Below are 22517 nucleotides of genomic sequence, written 5' to 3'. Positions count from 1 at the left end.
AATCGATTTGATTAATCATGATTAATCGATTTGACAGCACTTATCTACAGCATATATATTTAAATAAATAAATATTTTTATTTTATAATATATTATACAAACGTGCATACATTGACCTCAATAAGTATATTTGGACACTTATAAGCCACAGTTAAAAATGTTTGAATGGAGCATCAAACAAAATACTAAATATTTACAAACGTTTATGTTAATGCAATTAATCGATTTGACAGCACACACACACACATATATATATATATATATATATATATATATATATACACAAATCGATTAAGATAAAAACATTCATATATATATATATATATATATATATATACATATATATATATATATATATAATTAAGAAAGTAAAAAATTGTTAATGTCCAAAATAACAATATTTCTCTCACAACATATGATCAGAAGGGTGTGAAATGTGTCATTCCATTCCAGGGATTGTGTTTGTGCATCTGCTGGTCAGGTTTCAAAGGTTCCTGCCTTCGGGTTTTTGGGATATTTGGGACACAACAAATATTGACGAGGCTCAGAGGTCTCAGACACTTCAGAGGCTGATCATTGAGCCTCAGTCAGTGTGTGTGGCTTGTGCTGGACATTTTGTTGTGTTAAAAGGACTTTTCTCTGGATCCATGAAGACTCCGGTTCTTCTGTGTGTCCTGCTCTTTTCTCAGAGCTGGGCTTTCGAGTTTATCATCGATGGGGAGTGGGAAAGTGAAACGGTAAGACGGAAAGACATTGATTTGAATGCGTGTTTATGACAGTAGATTGAATGCTGTATTGTGTTTTATCTTGTTAGTCAGGTCCTCGGGATCAGTCTGGGAGATACAGGGTAAGTTTTCATATTCAGACTCAATATGAAATTGAAAATGGTCAAAGGAGGATTCTGAACAAAAATGCACTCTAATATACTGCAGAATCTCTTTATTATGATCATTTATGCGCTTGTTTTCAATATGTTCAAGCCATTTTTGAGATGTTTTAATGTGATGACGGTGTCATTGAGGCCTTCATTGATTACCATTGATCAAAGAGTCAGGTGTTAAGTCCACCCGTCCGTGCGCTTTTTTCAGTTGTCGCGCAACTGTTTTTTTTAATTTTTTTTATATATATATATATAAAACAAATTAAGTTGCTTTTATTTAGAAAAGGTTAAAAAAAATAATCAAAATGAATTAACTTATATACATATTTATATTTACACATGCCTCAAATGTCAGTAACACAGTTGCAAAAATTAAATATAATATCTATATATATTTATATATATATAAACATTTATACTCCCATTTTTCTCTTTGTGTGTGTGTGTGTGTGTGTATAGAGAAACGCTTTGACCAGTGAAGAAGAGGATTTTGAGGTAATCATGCTCTTGTTGTTCCACTTTAATCTAATCTACTAATCGATTTGTTCAAAGACACTACGGTTATTGACTTCCCCTCTGCTGCTGTTCTACTTCTAAAGACTTTTTTTTCCAGATTAGTTTGTGTTTATAAATTTCTACATATATCATTTCTTTGGTTTCCATCAGTTCAGGTTACTCTAAAAAAGTAATTAATTACTAGCTACTAATAGCCTACGAGTACTAGGCTAAATAAACTCTCTAAAAAGTATTTAATTACTCCCTGAATCACATATCAAATTAAAAATTTGCATAAATAAATACACAATATAAAATTGCATAAATTATTCTTGAACTGACCAAAGTATTTAAAGAGAGAAGGTTACATTAAAACTATTAAAAATATGAAATTTTGATGTTAAATCCACTAATGTTTTATTTAGGATTGTTCTAGACAGAAATTAAATAACAGAAAAATTCCCTTTATCCATCCATCGTTCTGTTGTCTCCTGCTTTTAATGCTCGATCTTTTTAAATTATGGATGGATCAGGATGGATCCTGATTGGCTGTCAACGTTTTTACCATTCTTTGACTGGAAATATTCATTTTGAAAGTGACAAAAATATTATTTCTCTGTGACGGTGTTGTTAAAGTGGGTTGGACTAGAAACATATCTTCATCGCGCTATTATATTTTCCCTTATATTTATCCTTGATGTGAACGGGCCTTTAAACTGACTGTAAAAAAAATCTTTTCATTATTGTAATCACAACATTTTTTCTTTTGTCAAATCAACTTAAATAATTTATTTAGTTCAGATAACTTATTATTTTGAGTTTCTGATGATTAAATCATTCTCCTTCATTGTATTAACTCACCTTTTCCATTTCAATCAACTTAAAATTTTAAGGCAACCAGGTTGCTTACTTTTTAAGTTAAACCAACAATATTTTTTTACAGTGTGCAAAAAGTTTACATGTTGCAAGTTTTGATAGTCTACGGTAGGCAATTCACTACTTTTACACAAGCTTGTAAAAAAAAAAAATCTTTTCATGATTTGTAATCACACCATTTTTTCTTTTGTCAAATCAACTTAAATAATTTATTTAGTTCAGATAACATATAATTTTGAGTTTCTGATGATTAAATCAATCTCCTTCATTGTATTAACTCACTTTTTCCATTTCAATCAACTTAAATTTTTAAGGCAACCAGGTTACTTACTTTTTTAAGTTAAACCAACAATATTTTTATAGCATCTCAAAACTGAGAAGTAAATGACAAACAAAAGATTTTTGTTACAAAAACATTATATGATCAATAAGTGATGATAACATGCTTTTACGTTGCTTTAACTCATCAAAAAAAGTTTACAATTTTCTACTATTTTTATGAGTCATACAAGATTCAGCTCATTTAAAAAATGAAATTTAAGTTGAAATGACTTAAACATCCAAGTTGATTATACTTAATATTTTAATGCAGCAACTTTTTGAACAGCGTATGCTCAAATGGTCGCTTGACATTTTTTATTTATTTTACGTTTACAGTTTGATTTATGTTTTGCGTTCTGTTTGTGTTTGTATGCAGGCAATTCAGGGCAAGGACATCACAGTTAAGAGCTATAAGGTGGAGAGCAGAATCACGTCGCGGTTCGCTCACACCACAGTCAAGAGCTCTGTGCTCAACTCAGGCCTCAAAGCCGAGAGCATCGGCTTCAACGTGCAGATTCCCAAACGGGCCTTCATTAACAACTTCACCATGTGAGAGCGTTAACACTGACACACATACGCATACAAACACATGGAATGCCTGAATGACAGGCGGCTGCTTTTCAGGAACGTCAACGGGATCACATTCGTCGGCTCAGTGAAGGAGAAGACAGTGGCACGAAACCTTTACGCTCAAGCAAGAGCTAGTGGGAAAGCAGCCGGCATCGTCAGGTACGGCTTTTCCATCCATGACTATACTGGAAGTTTTACTGTATTTGGCTCTATATATTAAAATGTGCTAATATACATTCAGTATTTATTGTATATATTTTGTTCTATATTGTATATTTATATTGCTCTTTCAATTAATAATCATAATTATAACTATTTTTTAATTTACAGTTATATATTTTGATAAATAGTCATATATATATATATATATATATATATAGATAGTATATAGTGTGTGTGTGTGTATATATATATATAGTTATATATATATATATATATGAATATATAGTTTTATATTTATATATGTATATATATATATATATATATGTATATATAGTTTTATATATATATATATATATATATATATATATATGAAATTGCTTTTGACATGTCAATGACAAGATTTTTGAATCTACATCAAGATTTTATAAATAAATGTCAATTGTGCATTTTTCACTAGTTTAGTTTATTTTAAATGGTTCTGCAGTGTAAAAAAATCACTTTTAAAATGGCAAATTTTCCAATTTATCATTATTAATCACAGCTACCTTTTTAGTCTATAAATACAAATCGCCAACAACATCTAACACGGATGGATCTCTACCTGTCGTGATAATATTAAACTCGTCCGATTTTAGAGTAACAATTACAAAAGAATAAAATAAAGCATATTTTGTGACCTTTTTGAGCTAGGAAGGATTTAGTTCGAGCAGATCTTCAACATCTTCAAAATCAATATTTCACCAGATTGACCATTTAAAGCTACACTGTGTAACTCTTTTAGTTTATTCTTAGCTAAAAACACTTAGTTCTTTCAAAAATATACAGTATGTGCTCATTAATGTATATTTACTTCGTTCAAGTAATAAAGTATTCTCGTGAGTGTATAATATGCCATTGAAAATACGTACGGGTAAGGCGTTCTAATGTCGGTCGACATGTTGCCCCTCCATCTTGAAAGTACATTAGCCAAAGAGGGACATACCCGTTAATTCAAGCTTACGTTTGAGTTAACACTCATGGACGAGGTCGAACTGTAAGCCATGTTAATCTTGGACTACATTGGCCACCGTAAGAGTTAAAACGAAATCGGAATTGAGAGGAACAGAAACTAATATTCACTGGATGGTCGTATACCTTTTCACCACTAGATGGGGGTAAAAATCACACAGTGCAGCTTTAAGTTACAGTGTCACTATTTGATTGCGTTCAGTTCAGTATGTCTAGTTTTGCTGATGATTCTTCCTATTCTTTTGTTTTCTGCCTGCGGTAACTATAAGTGTAACATCACCACATCATCTGTCTCTCAGGACTAACTCTCAAGCAATGGAGACTTTTAGGACAGAGGTGCATGTTCCTCCCGGCAGCAAAGTGGAGTTTGAGCTACACTATCAGGAAATGATGCAGAGGAAACTGGGCTCCTACCAGCACACTTTACACATTCAACCTGGACGCCTCGTTCCACTGCTGCAGGTCAGTTACACACACAGACACGCACACAGATATATTGTGTCATGAACTGACCAGTGTGATGTGATGTGTTTTTGCAAATGTTTGTATGTCTTCAGGTTGACGTGTATATATTTGAGCCAAAAGGTATCAAGTTTGTCACGGCCCCTAACACACTAGGAGAGCAATTTTCAGATTTGATTAAAATCACCCACACGAAAGAAAAAGCCCACGTCGTGTTCAAACCGACTCTGCAGCAGCAGCTAAAGTGTGAAAACTGCACGGGAAGCGCGGTGGATGGCGTGTTCACTGTGAAATATGATGTGGAGAGAGAGAGCAATGCTGGAGAACTCCAGGTGTGGATCTAAATTCACTTTTACACACTGTAAAAAAATATTTTTCAAGATTTGTTATCACAACATTTTTTTCTTTAGTCAAATCAACTTAAATCGTTTATTTAGTTCAGATAACTTATTATTTTGAGTTCAATCTGCTTCATTGTATTGTCCAGTTCAATCAACGTAAAATTTAAAAACCTGGCAACCAGGTTACTTCATTTTTCAAGTTAAACCGACAATATTTATCATATTTGACATACACACAAGCACAGTCTGTCTGGTGACCTCTATTTCTATTTCTCAGGTGTCTGACGGTCATTTCGTTCAATTCTTTGCTCCGTCTGATCTCTCACCTCTCTCCAAAAACATAGTTTTTGTCATTGATGTGAGTGGAAGCATGTGGGGGCTGAAGATGAAACAGGTATGGATTTGTTTAACTGAGTAACCTGCAGATATCAGGAGACTATAATCTAATCTCTCAGCAGCATGTGGTTTTTGTTGAATACAGTATGCGATGAATGAGCCATTAGTGAAAAATTCTTGGTATGGTTGTGCCTTCTTGTGGACTCAGTGGAGAACTGCATTCTTAACTGTATTGAAACTCCCATGTTGCCACCATGTGGCCATCAAGTAAATTGTAGGGCACTTTTTTAATGGGGAACTTCGCCCAAAAATAAAAATATTGTCATCATTTACTCCCCCTTAAGTTGTATGAGTTTATTTCTGCTGCTGAACACATAATAAGATATTTTGAAGAATGTTGGTAACCAAACAGTTGACGGTCCACATTGACTTTCATAGTGGAGAAAATAAATGCTATAGAAGTCAATCTTATATAAAATCTTATATAAAGAATTTCAAGAAACTCAGAGGTTTGGAACAACTTGAGGGTGACTAAATTATGACCAAATTTTCATTTTTGGGTGAATGACATTTTCAACCTTTAAAGTGATCATGAAACTTGATTAGCTATATAAACTAGATTTGCTTTGTGAAAACATTTTTAATTTCATGGTGACTTTAAAGGTATAGTTCACTTTGAAATTAATTTTTGGTATGTTTTAGCTTACCTCAAGGGCATCCAAGATGTAGGTGTCTTTGTTTCCGCAGTATTTTTAATTTTGATATTTTTATGTCAAACCGTTTTTGTCTATCAGTCATATAATGGAGGTCTATGGTCACCACCTCAAAGAGCATGCACAGAGAAGCCCAAATTAAACATGATTTAATGACTCGTAAATGTAAGTACACATTGACGGCCTAAGACACGAAACGAGCGGTTTGTGTGAGAAAACGAACAGTATTTATATCGTTTTTACCTCTTGTAATCACAGTCACGTCCAAGTGATCTGAGGGCGAGGATGCTCGTTTCGTGTCTTTGGCCATCAATGTGTACTTACATTTATGAGTCATTAAATCATGTTTAATTTGGACTTCTCTGTGCATGCTCTTTGAGGTGGTGACCATAGACCTCCATTATATGACTGACAGACAAGAACGGTTTGAATATCAAAATTGAAAATTACTGTGAAAACAAAGAAACCTACATCTTGGATGCCCTTGAGGTAAGCTTAAACATATCAAAAATTTATTTCAAAAAGTGTTTTCAGTTAGCAATCTAACAGCTTAGCCTGTTAGCTTAGCATAATTCCAACTTCTTATGAAAAGTCATTTTGATTATCATGATAATATATGCTTTTGAGCAGGAATTGTGCCCAGTTAATGCTGTTTTATGTTACTTTAACCCTTAAAAAGAGAGAGAGAGTTATAACAGCCATTTTTTGTAGACAGTGGAGGCGATGAAGGCTATTCTGAACGATCTGTCAATGGATGACTACTTCAGCGTCATAGATTTCAATCACAATGTCCGTTGCTGGAGTGAAGATCTGGTCCAAGCTTCCTCCATCCAGGTGGACGGAGCGAAGAAGTACATCCAAAGCATCAAGCCCAGTGGAGGCGAGGGAGACTTTCCAATATAGTTTCTGCTTTGTTTCACTGCTTTGAAGAACGTTTGTCCCCTATAATATGAAATAATTTGACTTGTTAATAATTCTAATTTCTTAAACGTTAGTGACTGACCCGTGTAAAATTTGTCCTCAGGCACCAACATCAATGAAGCTTTACTGAGAGCAGTGCAGATGCTGGTGAGAGCGTCCAATCAGGGACTGATCGACCCTCGTTCTGTGTCAATGATCATCCTGGTATCAGATGGAGATCCAACAGTGGGTAAGACCAAATAACATTTAGACCAATCAACAGAGAATTTCAGTTTGTCCACCTTTATTTATCAACTGGAGTTTCCTGTAGTCCTTTATTGATCTACTGTTTCTCTCTTCATGCCTTGTTTAGGAGAAATAAAGCTGAGCACTATTCAGAAAAACGTGAAACGCGTGATGAGGGAGGAGTTTTCTCTGTTCTCTCTTGGTATTGGGTTTGACGTTGACTTCGACTTCCTGGAGCGAATTGCATTGGAAAACAGGGGAGTCGCCCAGAGGATTTTTGCCAATCATGATGCTGCGGAGCAGTTAAAGGTTCAGTTTGACATAGATAAATCCCATGGCCCTGTCCCAAATGGCACCCTAGGCCATTGGTATCTTCCTCCGAGTCCACACTTTTGCTGCTATGACTGTCGGGACTTGGGTAGAAAAAAAAATGGGGAACTGTCTGAAAAAAATGTGCATCAAGGGCGCATATCGGCCAAGAAGGGGTGACATTCACCCTTCTGAAACCTTAAAAAACACATGGGACACCCTACATTGTAAGTCCACTTAGACTAAACAGAGTTTATATGAAGTGTGCCATTTGGGACGGAGCATTAATCCATTTTAATGCTGTTTTTTTAACAGCAACAGGACATTTTAATTGATCGCTTGGTTTCTGACGTTTTGCACTTGCTAACCCCGCCCACAGAGAAATCTCATTGGTTTAAAATGACGGAACTATACGTATCAAAGTTGTGCCACCTTGTACTACACCGATAAAAATGATTTTGTGGTGAAGTAAATACTACAGAAAAAAAAAACAATGTAATTTACATGAAAAAAGTTTGTTCAGGCAAGAATGGAAAAAAAGTAAATTCTATAGAAATGAAAGCATAAACATTGTAAAATTAAGTAAAATTACTCAATTTTTCTGATACTGGGGTTCCCATCATGCACTGGGCAATGAATAATTAATTAAGTTTATTTTTCACTGTTTTCCATATTTATTTAAACTTTTATTATTACTTTTATTGTTAGAATTAGTAATTTGACATTTTGTGACATTTGGAGTTAATGACACATTCAAACACAAAAACTATCTATCAAATGTTAGCGTCATTGTGTATTGTCCAAGTAGCTTACCATTCAATATCAAAAATTACTTAAACATTTCTGAGTAAATCATATATTTAAAAAGTGTGGTCTAATTCAATGTTACATTGTTTGAGTGAAATGTTGTACAAAGAGAAATTCAGTTAAATAGAATAGAAATTACTTAGTATTTAAAAAAAATACTTAATTTCTTATGTTACTTTCACTTAACTTAGTTAAGTATAATTTACTTAATTATGTGTGTGAAATTTACTCAAAAAATAACAGTGCAAAAACTTGCCCCGAAAAAATTAAGTACATTTTACTCATTGTTTTTTACAGTGTACATTTTCACTTATATTATTTATATTTCATATTGTTAGTAAAAAAAAAAGCATTATATTATAATGACATGTCTTACAAAACAAAAACATATATAATTTGTTTTTTCTTTCAATTACAAACTAGGTCAGTCAGAATAATGAAATAATTATATTGATTGAAAATGATTAATCGCATGAATTTCAAAGTAGAATGAGACATTAATAATATCAAATAAATTTAATGTGTCAACATATATTTCAATCAACATATACATATAACATTTCATTTTGCGAAATTCACTCCAATTTCTATAAACACAAGTTTGAAACCCCCAATAAATAATATTGTCTGCAATAAAAAGGGATTTTAGAGTAAGAAATCAAATTCTTCTGAGATATCCAAACTCATTTTAGCTCTATATTCTCACAATATTTTAACAATTTGTAACGTTTTCCCATAGTCTTAGTTTTTATTTTACCTTAAAAGGAAGGTTCTATCAGTGCTACATATTTGGAACCCCTAAAAGGTTCTATACACTCTTAAAAAAAGGGGTTCCTCTGGGTTCTATAGAACCCTGGGGTTCCGTACTTGGCCAATAGAACCTTTTACCAAAAAAAATGGTTCTATATAGAACCATTTTGGAGTTCCATATATGAAGCGGGGGATGGAACCATTTCTGGTTCTAAATAGAACCATTTCTTGAGAAAGAGTGTATGTTCTCATTTGAGTCTATTGAAGTCTTTGAAAAATTATTTTTTGTTCACTCAATTTGTTCTTCCAGACATTCTACAGTCAGGTGTCCTCTCCTCTCCTGAGGACCATCACCATTCATTTCCCTGAGAACACTGTGAATAACGTCACTCAGAATCGTTTTGACAAGTTCTTCAGTGGTTCTGAGCTGATAGTGGCTGGAAAACTGGAACCGACGGACCTCACCACTCTGCAAAGCTTCACCACCGCCTCTGCTGTGAGCCCCACGTCACATATGTCTCAGTTCAGATTTTAAAAGTTCAGTTTTCATGCCATCTTCAGCCATGATGTTATTCTTCTCTAGGCCAACATGGACCTGAACATTCAAACAGAGGCGGATATTCTAGAGCTGGACTCTGAGCTCAGCACACATCAACATTCCTTCACCGGCTTTGCTCGGCAAATGTGGGCCTACATTACTGTCAATCAGCTATTGGCAGAACGGTGAGAGAAACAGCTTTGTTAGATTTGAGGGCATCTATATGTATCTATATGCATTCAATCCTCTGATGGTCTTCGTTTAGGAGTCACATTCTGAGCCTTCCTGGTCAGAAGTGACCAGACACCTAAAAATTAAACTTCCTCCATCCCAGTAAAAACCAATGCAATTTATTTTTGTTCTATAATATTTATTCTTTTTAATTTAGTATTTTGAGACAATTTGATTGAATTTATTAATATTTATGCAATATTTATGGTCTATTTTTACCATGGAAAAATATATATATTTTATATATATTAATTATTTTTTTTTAAATATTAATGCAGTATTTTAGTTTAATATAGAGTCTAAGCCTTCAGAAAAAATTTTTTTTTTTAAGAAAATTAGCACCATCTGGTTACAGTATAGAGAAATAGCGTAGAATCATGGTGTAACGACTAAAAGGCATGTACAGCTCTCTATGGAGAGGGATGGGAATTGCTATTTATGAACACATTTACTTTTTTTTGGTGGATTTGAATATATATTTGAAACAATCTCAAACTCGATTTCTTATTAAGTTTTAGATTTTTTTTTAAAATGGTGATAAAAAAAGTGTTTCCCATTCATTTCCTATGGATCATTTTTGACCGAAGACCAAAATTGTGACTAATTTTTTTACGACCACTTAGCATGCTCGGATCATGAACTCAATTTTTTTTGTGTGTGTTCACATCCCGAATGCCAGAAATGTCACCAAGTTTCGTAACATTCAGATGAAGCTGTGATTTTTAAAAATTTAAAGCAGATTTTTTGTAATCTGAATTTATTGGTGTGTACCGTATTTTCCGGACTATAAGTCGCACTTTTTTTCATACCTTGGCTGGTCCTGCGACTTATAGTCAGGTGCGACTTATATATCAAAATTACCAAGATTTACTCGTCACTGGATCGCTGACGGCCCCAGATTATTATTTGCGAGTTTTTGATGTATTTGTGGTATGACTTGAATGCATCATTTGCCGAAATTGAGGGTGACATTACCGTCTACAGCCACGAGAGAGCGCTCTAGACTAGAGTACAGCTACGGTAGTTTTACCGCTGAAAAAAATAAATGAAAACAACTGATATTAACTGAAATATTAGACTGAACGCAAACAAAAATATGTGTATAAAAGTGTGTTTGTAAGTGTGTGTGGGTTGGTGTGAATTTTTTGCATTCTTGATGTTGTAGATTGTCGCACCTTTACTGTGGTGTACTTTCTTTTAGAATATTGGCAGATTTGTAGATTTTACATACAAAAATTCGGAGAATTCAGAGAATTTTTGTGTTTGTGTAAATTTCCCATTCATTTCCTATGGGTCGGTCATTTTTGACCGAATACCACAAGTGTGACTATTTTTTTTACGACCACTTCGCATGCTCGGATCATGACCTACATTTTTTTGTATTCACATACCAAATGCCAGACAAGTCACCAAGTATCAAAACCTTCGGATAAAGCTGTGATTTTTAATAATTCAAAACAGAAAATTATTCGGTCAGACTAAGGGCCATCAGAGGGTTAATGTGTTATATATACGTATACGTATATACGTATAAACAACATTTAAAGCTTGATTTTCACCACAGGGGGACTTTAAAAAAGGCCAAATATTAAGCATAAGCTAATTTCTCACTGTGATTCCCAGTAATGGACACAGGATTCTCAGAAGCAGAAGTCGTCATCATACAAGGGCAAACTTTATAGTGGTGAATGAAATTCACTATTGCATTTCTATGACTAAAAAAATTGAGAGATCGATTTAACTTGTTGATTAACATCCCAGACAGCAATATAGTGTCGGCCCGCATCCAGTCCACATCTGGGCTGTCTGGGATCAGTCTTTGAAAAGAGTCCCCCGTGCTCATCGTTGCCTTTGTGGAATTGCTTTCATGTAGCTCTCTAGCTCCGACTGCGAGTAGGAAGCGTAAGATCACCCAGCGGATCGTGGCCCTGGCTTTGGAGCATCAGTTTGTGACCCCTTTCACTACCATGCTGGTGGAGGGTGAAGACGAGGGGAAGACAGAACGACTGATCGCGGACTCGCCCAAAGACTCCAAACATGGCTGCTGCTCAGGTAACACATCCAAACGGGTTGTCTTGAATAATTAAGGCTCAATCCCAATTCACCCCTTGGCCCTACCCCTTGTTTTCGAGTGTACCCCCTTGGCCCTTAAAACTTAAAAGGTACAAGGGCCAAGGGGTTGAAATATTCCCCTACGAAATGGAACAACCCTTCATGAACCCGATACGTCAGCAGTCGTCGGCGATAGCTCTGCCGTTACAGAGTTTTTAAGGATTTCTGACAACGACTGACAATCTTAACTTTGAGGAAACATGATGATTATAACATTCCTTCTTCGAAATGTCTTTTCTGATTCGGAAAGATGATTTATTATACAGTTTCTTAATTTAAATGACTATAGTAATATTATAAGAGTAAATAAAGTGCATGGTGACTAATTTTAAATGTGGCGCTAAATTTAAATGTTTAACCGGTGTTTTGCGGTGCATTATGTGAACTTTCTCGTAGCTCTCCGTTTGGAGCGTGCCTCTGAAAAATCTCCGTTTTGAGGGCTATGTAGCCCTACCCCTTCGCCCTACCCCTCGATCTCAACAAGAGTAGATGCGAACACGCAAAACGGAGGGGTAGGGGCAAGGGGTGAATTGGGATTGAGCCTCAATAGAGTATGGAAAAAAAAATAGCGTTATTTCTCCGCCCTCCTTTTCTCAGCCACGGCTCCTTTATCGGGATCGATTCCAGTGCAGCGGTTGGTCTACGAGACTCCTCCGTGGGCTCGGCCTACTAATGCTCCAAAATCCCCGGAAGAAGCAATGGGAACACAACAAAGTATACTTCCTGGGCACATCACTGTTGGTAATGCAGCACATTTAAATTATATTTATGTTTTCACACTTGGAGGATCCTATAAAAGTGCAGTTGGGAGTGGAGAGTTCTGCGGGTGGCACATTAAGCCCGGAACACAAGAAGCCGACGGTCGGCCGTCTGGCAGATTTTGTGCGTCGGCCGACTAAGTTTCCTCGGTGTGATACGCACGGTTCCGTGCCGTTGGCTATAAATAGTCCTCGTTGGCTTTGTTTCGCGCGATTCGACATGTTGAATCGGCGTCGGGCCGTTGGGGAAAGAGAGAACTCTGATTGGCTGTTCAGCTTAGTGAAAATGTCATGAGAATAAAAGCAAAACAGCGAGCAAAGAAGTCAAAACGGTAAAGATAGAAGGCTGTTCTTAGGCCGTGTGTCCACCAAAGCGTTTTTATCCAGCTGAAAACGCTAGACGCTCTGCTGAAGACGCCGTGCTTTGGGCGCTTGAGAGCGTTTTGAAAGCCCAAACTGCTTTTCTGGACAGCGGCCATATTGGAATTGGAGGATCAAGGGGTCCAGATATACTGGGTCATAAATATAAACATTTCTATGTGTTTCCCATGATCAATTAAGCTCAAAAACATTTCAAGTTTGTATTTGTAACTCAAGTGGTTCAAAAGTTATAGCCGGAACCCTTTTCGGGCAGCGGCCATATTGGATTTGGCCGCCATCTTGGCCCCGAGGGTCGCTGGCTCCGGCTGTAACTAAATATGGTTTTACATCGCAAGTTAAGCAAATTTCAACTTTTTTAAGTTACACAAGATTCAACACATTTTTTTTTAAGTCAGTTTAATTAAATTTAGGTTGGGATCACTTAAACATCCAAATTGATTGTACTTAAAAAATTTAGGGCAGCAACTTTTTTTTCACAAAACTGAACTGAAGTGATGCCCAGAGATTGTATGAATCAGTGTGAACTCGATGAGAATGGGTTTCTTGTTCCTTGCGAGATACTACAGGCAATTATTTATGTATATTTTATGTACTGGTCAATTTTTATCAGTTTTCTTTTTGCAACTATTGTTTCAGACTGATGGAAAGAACATTTGCATATTTAAACAACTTTTCAGAAAACTTGTTATAAATTAAATTTGTTTTATGAAATTTTTAATGTAATGAATCAACTGGGAAAACATTTTTACCCTATTCACCCTGGGTGACTTGCTGTTGTTGATTTTTTTTTGCTGTGATCTTACCTTTTGATTTTACTGCAGTGGAAGGTGACCCACACTTCATCATTAACTTACCTAAAAGCAACATGGACATCTGCTTCAACATAGACTCCAAACCTGGACACATCCTTAACCTGGTTTCAGACCCTGGGACAGGTAACTTCTACAGGCGTCTTCCATCACATAAAAAATAGGCCTTTTATTTGTTTCACATGTGTTTTTTTTTTCTCTTTTCTTTCCAGGAGTAACAATCAACGGTCAGTTGGTTGGGTCTAAGAAGATGAAGAACAACAAATTAAATACGTATTTCGGCACCCTCTCCATATACTCTAAAACAGACGGTGTGCAGGTTATAGTAGGAACTAACAGAATCGACCTGATGGAAGACCGGAACAATCACTCCTTCTCTTGGGGAGTCACAGCTGAACTGATGCTTAACAGGTATAAAAATACAAACCTTCAATGAATCAGTGACTGTAAATATGAATCACTTGAATCAGTGACTGTAAAAATGAATCACTTGAATCAGTGATTGTAACAATGAATCACTTGAATCAGTGACTGTAACAATGAATCACTTATATCAGTGACTGTAGCAAAGAATCACTTGAATCAGTGACTATAACAATTAATCACTTGAATCAGTGATTGTAACAATGAATCACTTGAATCAGTGATTGTAACAATGAATCACTTGAATCACTTCAATCAGTGACTATAACAATGAATCAATTGGATCAGTGACTATAACAATGAATTACTTGAATCACTTGAATCAGTGAGTGTAACAATGAATCCCTTGAATCAGTGACTGTAACAATGAATCACTTGAATCAGTGACTGTAACAATGAATCACTTGAATCAGTTACTGTAACAATGAATCACTTGAATCAGTGACTGTAACAATGAATCACTTGAATCAGTGACTATAACAATTAATCACTTGAATCAGTGATTGTAACAATGAATCACTTGAATCAGTGATCGTAACAATGAATCACTTGAATCAGTGACTGTAACAATGAATCAATTGGATCAGTGACTATAACAATGAATTACTTGAATCACTTGAATCAGTGAGTGTAACAATGAATCCCTTAGATCAGTGACTGTAACAATGAATCACTTGAATCAGTGATTGTAACAATGAATCACTTGAATCAGTGATTGTAACAATGAATCACTTGAATCACTTGAATCAGTGACTATAACAATGAATCAATTGGATCAGTGACTATAACAATGAATTACTTGAATCACTTGAATCAGTGAGTGTAACAATGAATCCCTTGAATCAGTGACTGTAACAATGAATCACTTGAATCAGTGACTGTAACAATGAATCACTTGAATCAGTTACTGTAACAATGAATCACTTGAATCAGTGACTGTAACAATGAATCACTTGAATCAGTGACTATAACAATTAATCACTTGAATCAGTGATTGTAACAATGAATCACTTGAATCAGTGATCGTAACAATGAATCACTTGAATCAGTGACTGTAACAATGAATCAATTGGATCAGTGACTATAACAATGAATTACTTGAATCACTTGAATCAGTGAGTGTAACAATGAATCACTTGAATCAGTGACTGTAACAATGAATCACTTGAATCAGTTACTGTAACAATGAATCACTTGAATCAGTGACTGTAACAATGAATCACTTGAATCAGTGACTGTAACAATGAATCACTTGAATCAGTCACTGTAACAATTAATCACTTGAGAATCAATGACTGTAACAATGAATCACTTGAATCAGTGATTGTAACAATGAATCACTTGAATCAGTGACTGTAACAATACATCACTTGTATCAGTGACTGTAACATTGGATCACTTGAATCAGTGACTGTAAAAATGAATCACTTGAATCAGTGACTGTAACAATGGATCACTTGAATCAGTGACTGTAACAATGAATCACTTGAATCAGTGACTGTAACAATGAATCACTTGAATCAGTGACTGTAACAATGAATCACTTGAATCAGTGACTGTAACAATGAATCACTTGAATCAGTGACTGTAACAATGAATCACTTGAATCAGTGACTGTAACAATGAATCACTTGAATCTGTGACTGTAACTATGAATCAATTGGATCAGTGACTATAACAATGAATCACTTGAATCAATGACAGTAACAATTAATCACTTGAATCAGTGACCGTAACAATGAATCAATTGAATCAGTGACTGTAACAATGAATCACTTGAATCAGTGACTGTAACAATGAATCAATTGGATCAGTGACTATAACAATGAATCACTTGAATCAGTGACTGTAACAATGAATCACTTGAATCAGTGACCGTAACAATGAATCACTTGAATCAGTGACTGTAACAATGAATCAATTGGATCAGTGACTATAACAATGAATCACTTGAATCACTTAAAACTTTCTTTGGAAACTTGCAAAATAAGACCAGATTCATGTATATTTCATGTTTTATTTAATACAGATCTCTCTAAATTTGGTTATATGCCTTCTCTTGCTTATCAGGATGAAGGTCACCATAGTAAAGGAGCAACATGTTACAGTGATGATTGATGGGAGGATTTCAGTGATGGTGCTTTTGCATCGGGCGTGGAAGAAGCATCCAGTGCAGGTCGACTTCCTGGGCATTTACACGTCCAGCGACAACCAATACTCTGCAAAGGTTCATGGTCTCATTGGTGAGTCACTCAACGTTTAAACGCACCAACATGCGTGTGGGTCTTTTTCTCACAAATGTTTCTTTCGTGTCGGAACAGGTCAGTTTGCACAGGAACCAGAGGTGAAGGTGTACGGCGTGCACGAAGGAGCAGACCCAAAGAAGAAAGAGGCCACAATGGAAGTGAAAGGCAACAAACTGGCTGTTACCAGGTACTGTCACACACCATCACATACTAATATCTTTCCAAAACACGACCACAGGAAGACATTTCACAGACAGCACGCCAATACCAACTTGAGTTATTACAAAATAATGTCAAAATGTCTGTTGTTGTCATGTATCCTCATAAGCACAGTGCACAATGAGTTAGATGAAGTCTTAAATATAGAGAAAATAAAATATGCATCAGCTCTTAAAGTGACAGCAACCTAATAAACCTGCTGCTGTTTGTCATTAATGTTAATCAAAGAACAAAAGACAAAGAGAAAATCACTCACTGCTCTTGACTGAATAACTTTTGTAGCTTTAATAAGGATTCATCTAAATTTTACATATACAGTGAAGACTGTGAAATGTTGTTTTTAGTGCTGTTAAACGATTAATCGCGATTAATCGCATCCAAAATAAAAGTTTGTGTTTACATAATATATGTGGGTGCACTGTGTATAATTATTTTATATATATAAATACACGCACATGCTTATATATATATATTTAGAAATATTTTCATGTATATACTGTATATAGATTTATATATAATTTATATGATATGTAAATATAAATAATTTATATATAAATAGTATTTTTTTTCTTAAATATACATGCATGTGTGTGTACTTATATATATAAAATAATTATACACAGTGCACCCACATATATTATGTAAACACAAACTTTTATTTTGGATGCGATTAATCGCGATTAATCGTTTGACAGCCCTAGTTATTTTACATTTGATTATTCAATTTCTGTATATTTCCCACATGAATATTACTGTTAGACCTACCTGAAAATCAAGGTCACAAAGGTCAACAAAATATATATATAAAAAAATACCATTAAACAAATATTTAAGTGTTTATGAATTTTCTACATTAATTTGGGAATTCAGTCTAAAGTTATTACCATATAAAATTTTAAACATTTAAATTAAGATTAATCGTGATTAATTACAGAAAAATGTGTTTAGTTAAATATTTGAGCGATTAAAAACATTAAAATTATATATATATATATACAGTTTATATACCAATTTGCGCAGACTGTTAGTAATTTGCGCAGACTGTTAGTAAAGCCTTTTGATTCAAATGCGAAAATAAGTTATAACTAAATATGGTTTTACATTGCTTTAACTCATCAAAATAAGCTAATTTGAACTTTTTTTAAGTTATACAAGATTCAACTAATTTTTTAAGTCAGTTTAATGCAATTTGAGTTGGGATCACTTAAACATCCAAGTTGATTGTACTTAAAAATTTAGGGCAGCAACTTTTTTTTACAGTGTTAGTGAAAGTCTACGCAAAATAGATAACATGACAGTGTTTAATAGCTCTTCATCTATGTATGCTGCTTTATTCGCAGATGATTTATGCAATATTCCAATTTTGCGCATAAACTGTGCAACTTCGAATGGAAACATAGCTAATTTCATTGAAGAATCTTTAGACAATATAATTCATTCTTGAGATCCACCCTATCCAACTTATCACTGAAATAAGGCAAAACCCTAACATATATTATATTTTAAAGTTCTGTAATATGCGTTTATCAATCAGGGGCTGGCAGAAGGACTACAGACTTGACAAGAAACGAGGTTCGGATGTCTACTGCTGGTTTGTCCATAACAATGGGAAAGGCTTTGTCGATGGGAGTTACACCAGCTATATCCTCCCTCGTCTGGACAGCTTCCTGAGCGCTCTCTAAAACCACGAGTGTGCCTTGCGCTAGTTGCTAAGAGAGAACAAGAGGCTGATGGGTAGAAATCTGTTATTTTATATAAGCCATACGAAAAAAAAAAACTGAGTTGCGATTTAGAAAAAAGTTTTTAATACTACAAGAAAATATATACAATGTACATCAACCAATTAAACTGTACTTAATTATAAATTAAGCCAATTAAACGTCATTTGAATGTATTATACCACTTCTGACTTGACTTTGCAGTGAAACATTTAATTGAATCACTTAAAAGTTCGAATTAAATAATTTAATCATATGTCCATTGACAATGGTAACAATGAAAAAAAAACAAGCAATAAAAACCATTGGTCGATTTGATTCAGAATGTAAAAGTGGTCATTTAAGAGTCTTTATTATGCACTCTGACACAGTAGAGTCGCCCTGGAGAGATGATGAACATCAGGCCAGTTTGGAGAAGTCCTCGTATGCAATTCCCTCCACTGTCTTTCCTTTCATCCGACCCTAAAGACAGACATGCTTTAGATGAGTGCTTCTCAATCCTGGAGTTTCAGAATATAATAAAATCCCTAAAATCTAACACTGATTTCTTGAGCTGAGTCTCAATGAATTACAGCAAGCATCTTTATAATCTTTTGGAACACTATAAAAACACATGAACAGTTTTCTAAGTGAACTTACCGAGTCTAATATGAGTGTGGCAGAGAATTTGTGCTCATTTATGCTTTCCAGGATGGCCTCCGTGTCTTTATATTGACCATTCAGGATCAAAACTCGCTTACCTGAGACAGAAAGAGGGATTCGATTGAAGAACAGGTTTGGAAAACATGATGGGTAAGTAATTTGGGCAAAAAATAAGCATGTTTAACAACAGTAATGCAGTACCAGGAGCTGGAATGACTGTCTCCATGTGACTCTGGTCCAGTTTGAGTTTGTCTCCAGAGTCGATCATCCTCACCATAGCTGTGTATTTATTCTGCACCTCCTATAAGATCACACAGTATTACTGTAGGAAACATATAATTGACTCTGTGTGGATCACAACAGTCCAGTAATGAGCTTCAGTTACCCGAATGACTGCTTTCTTCTTGTAATACTTCTCTCCTAGTCTCTTCGTTATGACTTTCACGACAATGTTTGCTTGAATCCAGTGATCGGATCTTACAGATTTCTTCTTCTGTTCCTCCATCTGGACGACACACAAGGGAAATGTAACAAAATTACATGTATTCAGTCAAAACGGTTGCATTGATGAAATTCGATCTGGTTGTTCCGACTACGGGTGTCATTGACAATAACCGCAATTATTTAAAAAATAAAATATTGATATTGTGTTAATACTACACGTATGATAATATTGTAAATGCACCAGTGGTGTTTTTCAAAATTTATTTTCAATATTTCTATACAGATCACGATATTGTTAACATGAAATTTCGTCCACAATGATCTTGTAGTGAAAATTTGATATTGTGTTTGTCAGCCATTGCTTTGACACTATTCATATGTGTAATTTTCTGAATTAATCTAAGCTTTGGTTGCGTAACTATTAGCCCAATGTAAGAATTACATGGCCGGTTATGAATAATTATTGTGAACTGAATGTCGGAGATAGTGGAAAGCGGTTTAATATGGCATGAGTAAACATTGAAGAAGAAAACGTGCCTCTATTATCTCATCCAGAGCCGATTTCTTTTTCTTGTCTTTGGAGTCTCCGCCGTGGGCAGACTCTTTCCTTTTCACGGAGGCTGCAGCTTTAAGGGCACTAGGACCCAAAGTGTTGCTATAGAAGTAAAAAAAAAAAACATGGTTATCATCGCATCCTTGTGGTTTACTTCCCTCAAACTACAGCTAATGCTTCACAACACTGTTTACCTTGTTTTGGAGGGTCCCGCTAAAGCAACGTCCAAGTTAAAAGCTATTTTCTCATCTTCATTCTTTCGCTTCAGTTCTGTGAACACTGGTTCCTCCTGTAGACACATAGACATTGAAAATCTGAGCAAGAAAACACTCCGAAAAGGCTTTTTTTCAGCGCACAAACACACCTCCGGCTCCTTGCCCTCGCGACCACGGCGAACTTGGTCTTCGATGAACTTGGCGCTGCGTTCTTCGTCGTCCAGATCCTGTTTCTTCTTCCTCTCCAGTTCCTCCTGTCGGCGGATTGTCTCCGGATCACGGTCGATCCACTGGATGTACCAGCCTTTGGGGGTCTCATCCACTTTGCAAAAACCTGGACACAGAATCTGAATGAGACATCTTATACTGACGTTTTATATATATAGTTCCTAGAACTAGTCAGTGCGAAAGGCCTTAATAATTTTAGGGGCGATTAATCAGAAAAATATGCAATTAATTAGTTAATTTAATCATTTGAATGCACTAGAAATAATATAAAAACAAATAATAAGTGCTTTCTATTTTAATATATTTTAAAATGTAATTAAGCTTAATTTTCAGCGTCATAACATAAAATCAATCTAATATGTAACAATTTAAATGTCACTTTTGATCAATTTAAGGAATAAAATAACTCATTTCTTTTTAAAAAAGTAAATAGAAATCTTATAGACCCACCCCCCTGCACAGTAATGTATATAATGCATATATGAGGAAGAGAATTCTGTCTAATGCATTTAACGCTTGCCTTCTCTCCCGAGCCATTTGGTGAAGTCGGTGAGAGTCTCCCACTGCGTAGAGTTCATGTGAATGTGTTCCCGATGACTGATGTACTCATTATACACAATGTTATTGTGAACTCGCTTGGTCCCTGCAAAAACAAACACAGACCATCTCAGCGTTCATTAATGGAACAAGCTCAAATTTATAGGATTTGCAATAAACTAATAATCCAAAACAGCAATGACTTACCAAAACGTCTTCGGAGCAGCTCTAAGAATTCACTTTTGAACTCCCTATAAATTAGATTTTCAAATAGATTTGATTTCAATGATGGATGGATGTATGGATATATGGACAAAATAGTGTGTTGACTTACTCTGAGAAGTAGTTCATGAACTGGTTGGGGTTCTCTGAAGCCAACAGCAGCTGTCTCTGATGAGACTCAGACATGCAGTGACATTTAAAGCCATTCTGCAGTCAAGAGAGATCATGTTAGTCGAGCTGTCAACTGGACCTTTAAACATGCCTGCCCAGGTAGATGGTACACTAGGTTTTGAAACACAACCTATAATGCTTAGAATAATCACTAATAGCCCAAAAAGGTGCTTGACGAAGACTTGATGATCGCAACGCTGCAATAAATACTTCTCTGTGGCAGTTATATCAGTGTGTGGACATAATGTTTGTATTTTGCTTTAGTTCAGCTCATTAGGTTGAGACACAGCCAATGATGCCCAACACAGTCAAAGCATACAATGCCCAAACATATATATTTATATATATTTACATTTAGCAGGTTAGACACAACCTATGATAATCAAACAAGTTAGAATTCCTAGAAATACAGTTTAGAAAGTTTGTGACAGCCTATATGATATCCAACAATGCTGTCTAGGTAGGGAGCTCACTAGACTGAGACAGCTAACGTTAGTGATGTCCAAAAGTGCTGTCTAGGACACTAAATAAAATATAGGATTCATAATCAGCACTTATATTCATAACTGACATTATATAACATTAAAATTATAATAATAAATACACACCAATTGAGTGTTCTTGAAGAATGAAAACCACATTCACGTAAACTTACTTCATCTCGACACTGTTTCTGGCACATTTGACAATACCAGCGCAGTTTCTGGAGGCCTTTGGCTTTGATTCGGTTACCAATCGCTTTAGGACTCAGAAAATCTGCTTTACCCATTTTAAACACACACAAAAATCACGGGAATTATTGAGAAAATAACACTTTCCAGTGTCTCAACGCTCCTCGCGCTTCCTGGCGTCGTCGTGACGCGTCGCGTACACTTTTGCGTGTTTCGTCACTGA

At 35.3% G+C, this 22517-nt stretch overlaps 2 protein-coding genes across 2 annotated transcripts; one reads left to right on the top strand and one right to left on the bottom strand.

Moving 5' to 3' along the window:
- Nucleotides 1-538: 538 nt before the first annotated feature.
- Nucleotides 539-18929, top strand: itih2 (inter-alpha-trypsin inhibitor heavy chain 2). The gene is made up of 20 exons (XM_039668552.2): nucleotides 539-737; nucleotides 815-847; nucleotides 1340-1375; nucleotides 2949-3121; nucleotides 3197-3301; nucleotides 4612-4774; nucleotides 4870-5106; nucleotides 5393-5509; nucleotides 6876-7044; nucleotides 7189-7314; nucleotides 7438-7619; nucleotides 9487-9672; nucleotides 9760-9899; nucleotides 11819-11997; nucleotides 12655-12798; nucleotides 14018-14131; nucleotides 14218-14416; nucleotides 16499-16671; nucleotides 16750-16861; nucleotides 18428-18929. Exons 1-20 carry the CDS (start codon nucleotides 648-650, stop codon nucleotides 18573-18575), a joined length of 2826 nt encoding a protein of 941 aa, XP_039524486.2. The 5' UTR covers nucleotides 539-647; the 3' UTR covers nucleotides 18576-18929.
- On the bottom strand, nucleotides 18653-22504 carry kin (Kin17 DNA and RNA binding protein). Its single transcript, XM_039668555.2, has 11 exons — nucleotides 22279-22504; nucleotides 21565-21659; nucleotides 21438-21481; nucleotides 21214-21336; nucleotides 20615-20799; nucleotides 20445-20539; nucleotides 20235-20352; nucleotides 19639-19758; nucleotides 19455-19554; nucleotides 19251-19351; nucleotides 18653-19073 (listed from the first exon to the last, which is right to left on the bottom strand). Exons 1-11 carry the CDS (start codon nucleotides 22390-22392, stop codon nucleotides 19011-19013), a joined length of 1158 nt encoding a protein of 385 aa, XP_039524489.1. The 5' UTR covers nucleotides 22393-22504; the 3' UTR covers nucleotides 18653-19010.
- Between the last annotated feature and the right edge of the window lie 13 nt (nucleotides 22505-22517).

The sequence above is a fragment of the Pimephales promelas genome, chromosome 24, assembly GCF_988280905.1.
Source record: "Pimephales promelas chromosome 24, fPimPro1.hap1.1, whole genome shotgun sequence".
NCBI lineage: Eukaryota > Metazoa > Chordata > Actinopteri > Cypriniformes > Leuciscidae > Pimephales > Pimephales promelas.
This window is presented reverse-complemented; position numbering and strand designations above follow the sequence as displayed.

Coding starts and splice junctions, on each gene's coding strand:
- itih2 (XM_039668552.2), top strand. CDS start 648: ATGAAGACTCCGGTTCTTCTGTGTGTCCTGCTCTTTTCTCAGAGCTGG. Junction 3,302..4,611: donor AAAGCAGCCGGCATCGTCAG/GTACGGCTTTTC, acceptor TCTGTCTCTCAG/GACTAACTCTCAAGCAATGG. Junction 5,510..6,875: donor GGGGGCTGAAGATGAAACAG/GTATGGATTTGT, acceptor CATTTTTTGTAG/ACAGTGGAGGCGATGAAGGC.
- kin (XM_039668555.2), bottom strand. CDS start 22,392: ATGGGTAAAGCAGATTTTCTGAGTCCTAAAGCGATTGGTAACCGAATC. Junction 19,759..20,234: donor CTCTGGATGAGATAATAGAG/GCACGTTTTCTT, acceptor TGTGTCGTCCAG/ATGGAGGAACAGAAGAAGAA. Junction 19,074..19,250: donor CCACACTCATATTAGACTCG/GTAAGTTCACTT, acceptor GTCTGTCTTTAG/GGTCGGATGAAAGGAAAGAC.